The 12,366-nt window shown below is 48.6% G+C and overlaps 1 protein-coding gene across 3 annotated transcripts in view; it reads right to left on the bottom strand.

Moving 5' to 3' along the window:
- Positions 1–8,350, bottom strand: part of UBAC2 (UBA domain containing 2) — a 174,937-nt gene extending 166,587 nt beyond the window's left edge. For 2 of the 3 annotated variants that reach the window (XM_021065851.1, XM_021065852.1), the window contains exon 1: positions 7,657–8,350. In XM_021065851.1, coding sequence (XP_020921510.1) covers positions 7,657–7,687 — 31 coding nt within the window. In that variant the 5' untranslated portion in view covers positions 7,688–8,350. Of the gene's footprint in view, positions 1–1,064; positions 1,143–7,656 lie in introns of all 3 variants that reach the window. The other variant, XR_002336734.1, reaches the window with a different exon arrangement.

The raw sequence follows: 12,366 nt of genomic DNA, 5'->3' as shown, positions 1-12,366 counted from the left end.
GCCTGCCAGGAGTTCCTACTGCGGCGGGATCCCAGAGTTAAGGATCTGGCGCTGTCTCTGCTGTGACTCGGGGGACTGCGCAGGTGCAGGTTCCATCTCCAGTCCACGCGCACTGGGTTAAGGATCCCACACGGCTAGAGCTGTGGCTCAGATTCAATCTCTAGCCCAGGAACTTCCACGCTGCATGTGCGGCCAAAAAATAAAAAAATAAAGAGGCTGGACAGATGATCCCTGGCCTGCAAAACAGAAACCCAAGTAAAACAAGAGGGTAAAATTGCAGTCTCCGCAAGGGCTGCTGCATACCAGAGGCAGACTCCACATCAAAATGCAGATTCCACAAAGAGAACCAAAAGTAGTGCCACAAGTCAGGCTCCTCTCAGCCAGATCATGACTATAAAGAGTGAGTGGACGGCTCAGAGTCCTGCCCACCACTGATGCGCTGTGGGCACATCCAGCGAGGGGGTCAAAGGACCTACTCAGTGAGCTGACGGTATGACCCCTGAGGGGCAGTTTCTAGGGTGCAGGAGGAGGAGAAGCCGTGCTGATCAATGAGATTAAAATGCACAACCGGGGCAAAGGATCGGCAATTCCAGCAGAGCAGAGGTGGGCCACGTGCCAGAACCAACAGAGGGGCCATCCCTGATTCATTCCAACGGTGCCCTCAGGCAGGCCAAACAGGCTCCAGAAGGAGGAAGGCCGTGGGTGGACCTGAGTTTCAAGGAGCTAAAGATGCAACCCCCCCCAGGTCAGGGGAGTAGCTGGAAACTCCACGGCGCCCGCTGGCCAGAGTCAGCTTCCACCGCGTGCCAGGCTCAGAGCCAAGTAAGAACTACCCTAGTTCCTCACCATCCCGTCTTCCTCCCTCTCCGGAACACAGTAAGGTCACAAACAGGAAACCTGAGGGTCACAGGGGACACAAATGGACGGAAGCCAACGACACCACTTTCTTTGACGGCAAGTGGCTGCCAACGACAGATCTTAACTGGGAGAAGAAGTCTTACCTTCGAGTGAAGACCGAGTGTTAATACACAACCGGATACTTTTAATCTTTAAATTGAGCCTACGTTTTGTGACTTCTAGTTCCTGAGATCACCGCCATGAATGTACCTTCTGTCCTTCATTTATGACTAAATTTCCAGCACCTAAAAGAAGGGCTGGGTCACAGGTGTGCTTGTTAAACAGTGGCTGAATCAATAACTAGAAGAGTAAATAAAAAGTTCTGGGGCCTGATGCCTTTTCATAAAGGAGAAAAGCTTTCCACGCTCAGTGGATTTTAAAGAGATGGTGAAAGATAAAAATAAAGATTTATTTTGATCGTCTCCCACAAGCTATGTATTCAACACACTTAAAACATACCTAAAGAAAGAATACATCAGTAAGAACATGGTTTGGCCTTTCCTGAGAGCATAGCAGCAGCTGCAGGAGGAAATTCTGCAGGTGTCCACTTTAGCATGATGCTGGGGGCAGGATATTCGGCAGGATCCTAACGCTGAAATGAAGGTGGGGATTGTAGAGCCTGACTGACTCCCCTTAGAGCTCGCCCACCTCTAGAGTGAGAAGAATGCCCTTACCACAGGCTGGCACCACTGGGCCTCAGATTCTTCAACCTTCTCTAACTGCATCTGACTCCAGGCTCCCTAACTAATGTTTCGGATCAAAAAGAGCTTCACTCAAGGGAAAGCTCCAACTCAGTTGAAAACTGTGTTTCTCACTCTGATAAATTTGCACTGGTTCCCACCTCAGGGCTGCGTGTGTTTAGTTAGCCTAAGACTCTAGATGCTGACTCCAGCTGTGCTCCCTTACATTTACCCAGCTGGCCATCCCTGCCCTCCACGCTATTTCTACTCTACCTTGTTCACTCCTTACCTGGGCAAAAGTAGGTTTTGGCCTTAATGATCCACGGAAACTGCTCTTCTGGGTTTTTGTTTTGTTTTGGTCTTTTTAGGGCCGAACCTGAGGCATGTGGAAGTTCCCAGGCTAGGGGGTGAATTGGAGCTGTAGCTGCTGGCCTACACCACAGCCACAGCAGCGCCAGATCTGAGCCACGTCTACAACCTCCACCACAGCTCAAGGGAACACTGGATCCTTAACCCACTGAGCGAGGCCAGGGATCAATACTGCCTCCTCATGGATACTAGTCAGATTCGCTTCCACTGAGCCACGACAGGAGCAGGGAAATTGCTCTTCTTAAAGTAATAATAACTTAATGCCAAATCCAGTAAGCCCTGAGAATATGAAAGAAACTAAATAGATGTGGTCAGGAAATAGGAAGAAAAAGTCAAGGAACAAGGAATTTTGGAAAGGCACAAACTCCTAGGTATAAAACAAATGATTCCATGTGTAATGTACAGCACGGGGAATACAGCCAATATTTTACAAATACTTTTACATGGAATATCGTCTATAAAAGTACTGAATTACTATGTCATATACCTGAAACTAATATAATGTTGTAAATTAACTATACTTCAATTAAAAAAAAAAGAATTTTAGAAAAAAGTGTTCATCAAGGCCAGTGAAAGAAAACATTCTACTACGATAAGGACTCAGAGGCACCCACAGATCTGTCAACAAGGAAGTCCCCAGTCATCTTACCCTCAGTGGTGTGGTGGGGCAGAAGCAGGCTGCAGGGAGCCAAGAACAGCATCACACCACAGTGTCACAAGTGGGTGACCATCAAAAAACAGATTAATTGCAGAGGGCTAGAGAGTGAAGGGAAGTGAGAAAGAGAAGACTTTTTTTTTTTTCTTTTTAAGGCCACACCTGCTGTATGTGGAAGTTCCCGGGCTAGGGCTTGAATTGGACCGTAGCTGCCAGCCTACACCACTGCTCACGGCAACACCGGATCCTTAACCCACTGAGCAAGGCCAGGGATCGAACTTGCATCCTCTTGGACACAATGTCAGGTTCTTAACTCACTGAGCCACAGCGGGAACTCCAAAAGACATCTTTCAAGAAGCTGGGTTGTGAAGAAGAAACAAAGGAGTCAGCAGCTGGGCAGGTAGAGGACTTGGCCAATAGATGGAGGGGTTATGTGCCTGTATTTTTAAGAACAGACTCCAAAGAAGGATGCAGCTAAAAATACTTAACCCTGACTACATACTTAGCCATGGCAAAACTCCAGGAGCTTTACACATAGGAAATCTTTCAATCTTCACAAACCATCCAAAAACACAGGAATACTATCTCCTTCCCACAGATAAGGGATCTGAAGTACTCTGGAGTCTCTGAAGAGCCCAAGCATCAGCTTTCACCCTGTGCCAGGCAGAGAGGGAAGGAGGCAGTGTCACTAGAAAAGGCAGCAAAGAATGACTTAAGAACAGGTAGAGGTTGGGCCTGTTAGGGGAGGGGTGCCTCCTTCTCTGAGACTAGAAAAACGGAACTAGATTCACATGCCTGACAAACTTACTCATCCCTCAAAAATCGGCTCAATGGCGGCATCAGGACGTCTTCTCTAACAACCGTTACAGTGTGGCTGCAAACAAGACAGCGAGAAGCCGTGCCCAGGCGGCGGCCCTCCCAACTGGGATGGGTTAAGAGTGGGATGGCTAGGTGGCAACGGTCTTGACAATGAAGCAGGAAGAGCACAGGGAGATGATCGAATCCAAGGGACCTAACTGAGCGATCGTGCCAAGGACTCTGCTCAGACTGGACACCACACCTGAACATGAGGCTGGGGTTTTGCTGGGTGAGCAGAGCAGGTCCCAGGTGGCCAGAGTCTGGATGAGAACGCAACACGGGTAACTAACCATGGCTTCCAGACTGGAAGTGGAAGATGCTAGAAATGGGCTGTAAACAGGAGACAAAGGCATCAAGAGTCTGATGATCAGAGTCATCGTGAGAGACAGTGAAGAAGCTGCAGGAGTTTGTTTACAATGAAAGAGGGCAAATCAAATTAGGCTGGGGAAGGCGGTTTTCTCCTAAAGAACCCCCACCTCCGCCTTCTCTATTGTTGCCTTTCTCCATCAGGCCGTAAACACAGGACTGGAACTGCTTCAAGTTCTGTCCTCAGCCTTCTAACTCCATGCACTGCTTCCGGTGTCCTCAGTGACACCCACGGCATTCCTCCCACCGAACCACCCACATCCAGGCCAGCACCCTCTCTCCAGATGTCCCTGTGAATCTCTGAATGGACGTTTCAGCCCCTCTGGCATCAAATATCGTCCCCCAAAGGAGCTGCTCCCTCTCGACACCCCCCCACCTTAGCCCCTGCTGCTGGCGAGCCTCTTGCCTTGATCTAAATCTGTCCATCAGAACCTCCCCCTCAATGTTTTAAAAATTCAGATTTAAAAACTGCCCACACCAGCCCTTCTGAATGTGACTCTCTTGGGAGGGGACCCAGGAATCTGGACATTGGGATGCTTTAAGGCTGCCGTATTGCAGCAGGACACAGGGAGCAAACATGGAAAACCCTGTTCACATTCCCAACAATAATCTCTTGCCTCCCCCGGCACCGTGACGCCTTCCCAACGAGTGTTTTAGATCTTCACCTGTTTCTGCTTCCGCTCTGCCATCCCGTCCCGTCTGTGTTCCTGGTGAGGCAGCATAGCCACGCCTCTTCTCTCTCTTGAGTGCTGTTCCCAGCTCTCAACTCACCTGCCCTCTGAACGCCGTCACTGCACCCCCTCCATGCAGGGACTGCCCCCTTCAGCCATAATCAACGCTCGCCTAATGCCTGACCCCCTGCCTCGCTGCCAGGGTTGCCCAATCTCTGCCCCTCCGAGAAGCCCTCTCCCCACCTGCACGCCTGACAAACTCTAACTCATCCCTCAAAATCAGCTGAAATACTGCCCACGCTGGAAGTTAACAGTGCCTCTCCCCCACCTGCCCTCCCTCTGCAATAAAGCCACAGGTCCTAGTACAGAAGTTATTTCATTTCTTTTTAAAACACACTCCCCCACCAGACATGGAACTCCTTGAGGGTGGGAAGGACACCTGGACTCCCTTAGACACACAGTTAACCTCGGTTGAGTCCACTGTTACACAGTGACTACGCTGTGAGGTGACTACCTCTCAGGAACACTTACTGATAAATGTTAAGAAATGATACATCTATTACTCAACATGCAGCTGAGTGGCAGCACTGGTCTCCAAGCAAGGATCTAAAATAAGGCATGAACACAATGTCTATGCACTTCTATCCAGGCACAGCTACATGCCAGGCGGAAAGCAATACAAAGACATGGCCGCAAATGCCCTTCCCCTGATTTACTGCCCTGGCGGCACCAGCTTTCCTCCGCACCCGGAGGACGCCCTGCTGGGCCTCTTTGAGAGTTTCTGTGCTGCTTGCTCCCTCTTTGCAAGATGCACACTTTTCAACAAAAACTGACATGCTGGCTCCTTCACACCACTTGGGTCACCTCCCCAGACACCTTCCCTGACCACATGTGTCGCAGCAGTGTCCCCGGCGCCCTGAAGCATCCTGCTGGAGTCCTTTGTGACTGCAGCCTACACCACGCCCCTCGCATTTCTTCAGGACACGATGTGAATCCTGAGCTACCGTACTGGGTGTTGCTCTTCCTTCTCCTGTCTTCCACTTCATCCTCTGTGCACGAACAGTGTGCGCTTCTGTGGGGGCTCAACAGACGCCAACTGCGGAGTAACTAAATGAATGGGGGCGAAGCAAGTGTACGAGGAAAGCACCACCATCCCGCAGTCACAGATGGGAGAAATGCACAGGTGGTAGGAAATGGCCAGGACTCTTCCCTCGAAAAGACAATGTTACTCAGCATCCCGAGGGGCTGTGCTTGGCAGATTATTCATCCTCAGGACACTCACTCAGGATCAGAACTCTGACTTCCCAAAGGGCCACACGACTTATCATCAAAAGGAACTCGCTTCCCTCTCAGTGGGTAGCCTTGCAAAGAAAAATTTCTCACCCAGACTTGCCACGAGACGTGGGAAAATGGTGCCTCAACACCACTGTATACACTGTAAACACTGGCATCAAGGCTTGTCCAGTGTGGCCATCTGAGCACCCAGCAGTGTGCAGCCCACAACAGAGGTTCAAAATGTTTGTTGAGTGAGCATATAAGACATGGCCTTCCGAGGAATGGCCATTCTATCAGTTCTTACGCTGCAGATACATTTATTTCAAAACAGGGCAAGACAGCTGAGGAGGAGCCTTTGGCCTTGGCCTCTCCCTAAGCATCAGTTTGGCTCCTAGAATTCAATACTCATCAACCATGTGCCACAGGTAATCAAGCATTACCTTCCCCAGAGTCACCCTGTATCAAATTTGCATAACCTTTGTCAAAATCATGGCTCATACAGAATAGTAACCAATAACAGACTTTGCTTGCCAATTAAATTTTTAAGGTGTTTTGGTCAGCAAGGAAGGATACTTCCAAATGATTAAAGAAAGCAAATACAACTGAAAACTACCGTTCATTTCATATTCACAATGCACAGCTCACGTTATGATTCCAGGAAAATCACACCCCACCTTCTTGACTATCAATTTCAACAGTCATAATGTTCTTTACCCAAAGGGCAGTTTGGGGAAGATTAATTACCTAGTAGTTGTAACGTACTCTGAGGCCAACGCTTGAAAGCTGCCATAAATCAAATTAATTATGAAACCCAGGAAATCACAAATACTAAGCCCGCTTCAAAACATAAAAAGCTGAGAAGGGAGAGAGATGCAAAATTATGCCCGTGGCCCTGATACTCACTCCCAAACTAAGACAGGTATTTTCAGGAAAAGATTCCTAACATTCACAACAGTTCGTTAATACCTGGAAGTATCTACTGCCTCCGCAAGATTGACTTCAAACGTACAGAGACATGAAGTACCAACAATGACACAAACTGCAAAAACTATAGCTGTTCGAAGAGTTCACTGCAGTTGTTGCATGCCTAATCTCGGCACTGTTTAGTTAGCATACATGGCACCTTACCAAAAGTCAATGAAGCCACTTCAGCAAGAAAAAGAAAGTTCTTTAAAAAGCTATATATACTTCTTCGCTCTCTATCTTCTGACCACACTGACAATCCAAAAAAAACAACATCCAGCAGAAATGTTCCTGCTTTCCTGCCAAACTACTTCCAAACTTGCTCCCACTTTGAAGTACTTTAATTAGTTTTTGTTTATCTAAAAACTCCTAAGGGAGACGGGGGGCGTAAAAAAAAATCAAAGTAAATCTAAAGGGTCAGCTCCAGAAGCAGAGGCTGTAATTTGCATCGTTTGGGGAAAAGCCAGCTTGGTCCCTCTGCAGCCTAAATGAATGGAACAAGGTGATGGGGAAGGGGGCGAGGTTCCAACACCACCTCCACTCGGACAGCCTCTACTTTCTACCTGGCAGGCGCGCCGCTGAGGGCAAGGGGCAGGGCCAGGAGAACACCAGAACAACCCAGCCCGACCCTAACCGCCTGGCCCACCTGCAGCACCCCGGGAACACCTGAGCATCGCACCTGGGGCTCACAGGTGGGGGGGCTGGGGGCGGGACTCACTCCCACTCGCCCCTCCAGGCCGAGGTGGGGGCGGTGTCCGCTGCCCCGCCACAGACAGGAACTACCAAGGTTCTGGCAAGGGGATGGAAGATCGGCCCCCAAACCTCCTGCAGCCCCGAGAGTCCCCGCAGCCACCAGTCTCCTCAAGGAGCTGCCCAAGGTGGCGTGGAGGAGCCAGCCAGGATGGCGGCGGCCGGTACTCACAGAGCCCACTGGAGCCGGTGCTGGTGAACATGGTCCCGCCGGACCCAGAGCCCCCGCGGGGGACAGGGGGAGGGGAAGCGGAGGCGGAGGGAGCCCGGCGACCGCGCAGGCGCACTCCCGGCGGGGCGGTGAATCCGGCAACGCCACTCCACTCCAGGGGCCGCCCGCGAACAGCGCATGCGCAACTCCTTAGCCGCCTCCCTTCCTGCCGGGGAAGGGAAGTGCATCCGCGGCGAGAGGGGCCGCTTCTCTGGCTTTTTCCGACGGCCGCGGGAGCCTTGGAAAAGGAGTAGGATGGTTTGGCAGGAACAAGTGTAACTCCTGGGAGCCTCACACTAGTGCTTAGCGCTGTCCCCAAGCCCCTCGGAGCCGCGAAAGCAGCGGGTTCCCCTGGAATGCCGGTGCGGGCGCATCCCCGGCGGCGACCTCTAACCTCTCGCCGGACGGGACGCCCGGCGCGCACCACGCATGCTCAGTCCTCCCGTGCCGGCTCCTGCGCTCGCTCCCCTGCCGACTGCTGACAGCTTGTCTCGAGTTCCGGTGTCCAGCGAAGTGCGAGAGGCAGCTCTGCGGACGCAAGGGGAGCAGAGCTGGGAGGCCTTCCCGGTCGCTGAGAGTAGGGCTGTCCTGCTGCCCCTCCGTGTTCCCCATGTCGGTTCCGCGCGAAATCCCCAAAAAAGTGCTGAGGGTCGTGGCCCCTGGACCCTCATTCCTCTCCGCCGCGGTGGCCGGTGTCCAGGTGTCCCAGGCGCAGTGCGTCTGTGACGGAGCAACGGTGCTCCCCACATCTCTGCCCTGGAGCCCTTCTGGACCCATGCTGTTTAAATTGTTTTCCCTTGCAAAAGTTTTACTCCCTGCTAAAGCAAAGTTACAGTTTTTTAAGTGAGTTTGAGCTTGGAAACTTTAATGTTGTGCAGTCTTTAAGAAATACATACGGTGGAATTGACCAACTACGAGGCTGAACGAAAAGGATAGGCTACAAAATTATGTACAGTATACTCTTCAAAAAAAAAGGTAGTATTTGACTGCTTGTATGGGCCAGGCACTGGGCTAAATGTGAACTTTGCAGATCAATAGAACACAGTTCCTGCCCTTAAGGAGAGGTGCCAGTGGGCCAAAATATTACCATTTATACTGTGTAAAGTGACTTTTCTTTAGGCTTTATTTGTAAAGTTTGTTCACACTTTTGAAATACATATTATATTTAGCTTGAGATTCATCTAGTTGACTTATTTTGCCATAAAAATGATACTTTCAGGGTATCATGTTTGCAGAAAGCCCTTGGCGGTAGCCAGCATAGGACCTCCTGAGTGGTTCTCATGGTAGGTGTGGGAACCACCATCCCTCCACTTAAGCAGTACAAAAGGCTAAAGGTATCTTTACAGTGGTACAAAGACATTGTTTGCCATTTACTCTTAAATCACTCAGGAGTATACAGAAGAGTTTCCTTCCCTCTGTACAATTGGAAAGATTGATTAACTTAACCAGTATTTTCCAGGTGACCAGTACATGATGTCACAAAACTATGCATGGCAAATGAACCTATCTACAGAACAGAAATAAACTCAAACAGACATGGAGAACAGACCTGTGGTTGTCCCAAGGGGGAGGGGAGGGAGTGGGGTGGACTGGGAGTTTGAGGTTAGTAAATGCAGACTATTAAATTTAGAATACATAAGGAATGAGGTTCTGCTGCATAGCACAGGGAACTATATCCAATCTCTTGTGATAGAACATAATGTAAGATATCAGAAAAATATATATATATATGAATGACCGAGTCACTTTGCTGTACAGCAAATGTTGACACATTATAAATCAACTGTACTTTAATAAAAAAAAAAAAAACTCGGAGTTCCCGTCGTGGCGCAGTGGTTAACGAATCCGACTAGGAACCATGAGGTTGCGGGTTCGATCCCTGCCCTTGCTCAGTGAGTTAAGGATCCGGCGTTGCCATGAGCTGTGGTGTAGGTTGCAGACGCGGCTCGGATCCTGCGTTGCTGTGGCTCTGGCGTAGGCCGGTGGCTACAGCTCCGATTGGACCCCTAGCCTGGGAACCTCCATATGCCGCGGGAGCGGCCCAAGAAATAGCAACAATAACAACAACAACAACAACAACAAAAAGACAAAAGACAAAAAAAAAAAAACAAAACAAAAAAAAAAAAACCCATTCATGGGTAAGAGATCAAACTGCAAGCTAAACCAATAACTTTTAGGTTTAACAGTACACAAGATAAGGTTGCAGATTTCTCATTGCAACCAACGTTTAAGAAACCTTAAGAAACTACTTTTGTTAAGCTATGGTGTTATATCAAAAAAGAATATCCATATTATCTGAAGTGACTATGCAGATGCTTCCTCTTTCAGTCTCATATTATCTCTGTGAGGCTGGATTTTTTTCATGTACTTCAACCAAAGCAATGAATCACAACAAAGCATCAGTAGATACGAGGAACCAGCTGCCTTCTATTAAGCCAGATGTTCCGTATAGGTAAGAATGCCAAATAATGCTGTTCTTCACTATAATTTTTTGTTTGGGAGAGTACAGTAATTTTTCACGAAAAATATGTTAACATGCAATGAGTATATTATTATTATTTTTAAATGACTTTCAAATAGTAGTTCTCGTTGTGGCTCAGCAGTAATGAACCCGACTAGTATCCATGAGAATTCAGGGTTAGATCCCTGGCCCTGCTCAGTGGGTTAAGTGTCCAGTGTTGCCGTGAGCTGTGGTGCAGGTCGAAGACGAGGTTGAGATCTGGCAGCTCTGGCGTTGCTGTGGCTGTGGCACAGACTGGAGGTTACAGCTCTGATTCAGCCCCTAGCATGGGAACTTCCATATGCCTCAGGTGCAGCCCTTTAAAAAAAAAAAAAAAAGTTAAACAATTTTCTCAGTTTCTTAGTTAATTTCTAATATGGTAAATACCAATAAACCCTTGTTAACAAAAGTTCTTGCAGTTCTCAATTATTTTTACGAATGTTAAAAGAATCTCAAAACCGAAAGGTTTGAGAACTGCCGAAATAGGAAATAAAGCACTCTGAAGTTTAAAAGACAAACACAGACCCTTCACTTATTTATGTTCAGTTCTTCAACCATTCTTAACTAAACATGTGATGATGTAATATGGTACGCAGCTCTTGCTTGAAAGTGTTTTCAGTAATCTGTAGCTTGCGTGTACCTCTGCTTTGCATTCTGAGGACCCGTCCATGTTGAGTGGTAGAGGGCTGCAGGTTTGCCTTCCAGAAAACAGGCAGCCTTGACCTCACCTGGGATCCTGTTTGGACCGGAGAGTGCCAAGCCCTCCTCTAGTCCTATTAAAGCAGCATTTAATAAGACCCCAGCTGATTGTCTGCGCATTGAAATCTGAGAAGGTGCACATTTCAGGTGGTTCCAAATGGGCTGATTTTAGCTTCCAGGGAACTCTTGTCAATATTGGGAGACAATTTTGGTGTGAGAATTGGGAGAGGGGGCTACCCCTGGCATCTGTTGGGCGGGGTCCAGAGAGGCTCTTCAGCATCCTACAGTACACAGGCAGCCTCCCACAGTGTCCCACCATCTCCTGCCCAAAATGGCAGTAGTGCAGGTTGAGAAACCCTGCACTAGCGTAATTCATCCAGCCCTTATCACAGCCCCACATCGCTTCCTGTGTATCATTTCTGTTGCCAGAGCCAAGGTTCCCACTTTGTCTTTTCTCTGGATCCTATTATGGAGAGCTAATTCTGTCCATTATTAGGAATCATTGTTTGCCTCGCTATGTCTTGTTGAATCTGTTATAGTTTGGGTCTCCCCAGAAGCAGACTCTGAGACCAAATTTCAAATTCATTTGCAATTTTTGGAAAGTGGTCCTAGGAAAGACCCCTGGGAGAATGGGAGGAGAAGGATGGAAGCCAATAGAGATGAATTATCAAACAAAGTAGCACAATGGGCAGCTGGAGCCAGTGCCCCACTCTCATCCCACCAGAGGGGGAGGCAACTGGGGTATTTATCCACTGACTCCCATCAGTCACTAAGGGCTTCCCCCACGCACTTGAGCCCCCCACGGGAGTGGGCAGGACCAGAGCTGCAGTTAGGAAGTTGCCCCCAACACGTTAAGGCTCAGGACAGGGGCTGACACTATTGTACCATCCAGCCTCTGCTTTTCTTGTCCGTGTAGCACAATGATATGAAAGTGGTGCTGAGCAAAGTACAAATGGAAATCACAGTGTGGGGAATTTGTAAAGGGAGTGATGGGTGATGTGCCCCCCCAGTCCTCCTCCAGTACCCCCCTTAGAAGTCCACCACCTCATTTCCCTAGAGCTTTTTTTCTTTCCTTTCCTTTTTTTTTTTTTTTATTCATATCTGTTTTCCATCACTCAGCAAAGGATGTGATCTCCAAGGTCTAAGTTCTAGAGCTAGAATGTATGTCCTTACATATGGTGCGATTTCAAAACGGGAAATCAGTTTTCTATCCGATTTCATCACTACTCCTCAAAACATAGGGAAATATTTTAAAGCAGCTCATATGCAGCCTAATGGTGAGACAGTCAAAATTCCTCATCTTCTTCACCCTGACTGTCTGCTCTTTCTTGGAGGCTAAGTGAAGGTTACTTCCCTTCCTCGTGTCGCATACAAACATGCTGGTCTGTTGGCACTGCACTTGAACCTTCTCGTCCTCCATTACTTACTATTCTACCGCGTGTTCATTTTTCTGTATATCCCATGTGGCATCG

This window comes from Sus scrofa, chromosome 11 (genome assembly GCF_000003025.6).
Source record: "Sus scrofa isolate TJ Tabasco breed Duroc chromosome 11, Sscrofa11.1, whole genome shotgun sequence".
NCBI lineage: Eukaryota > Metazoa > Chordata > Mammalia > Artiodactyla > Suidae > Sus > Sus scrofa.
This window is presented reverse-complemented; position numbering and strand designations above follow the sequence as displayed.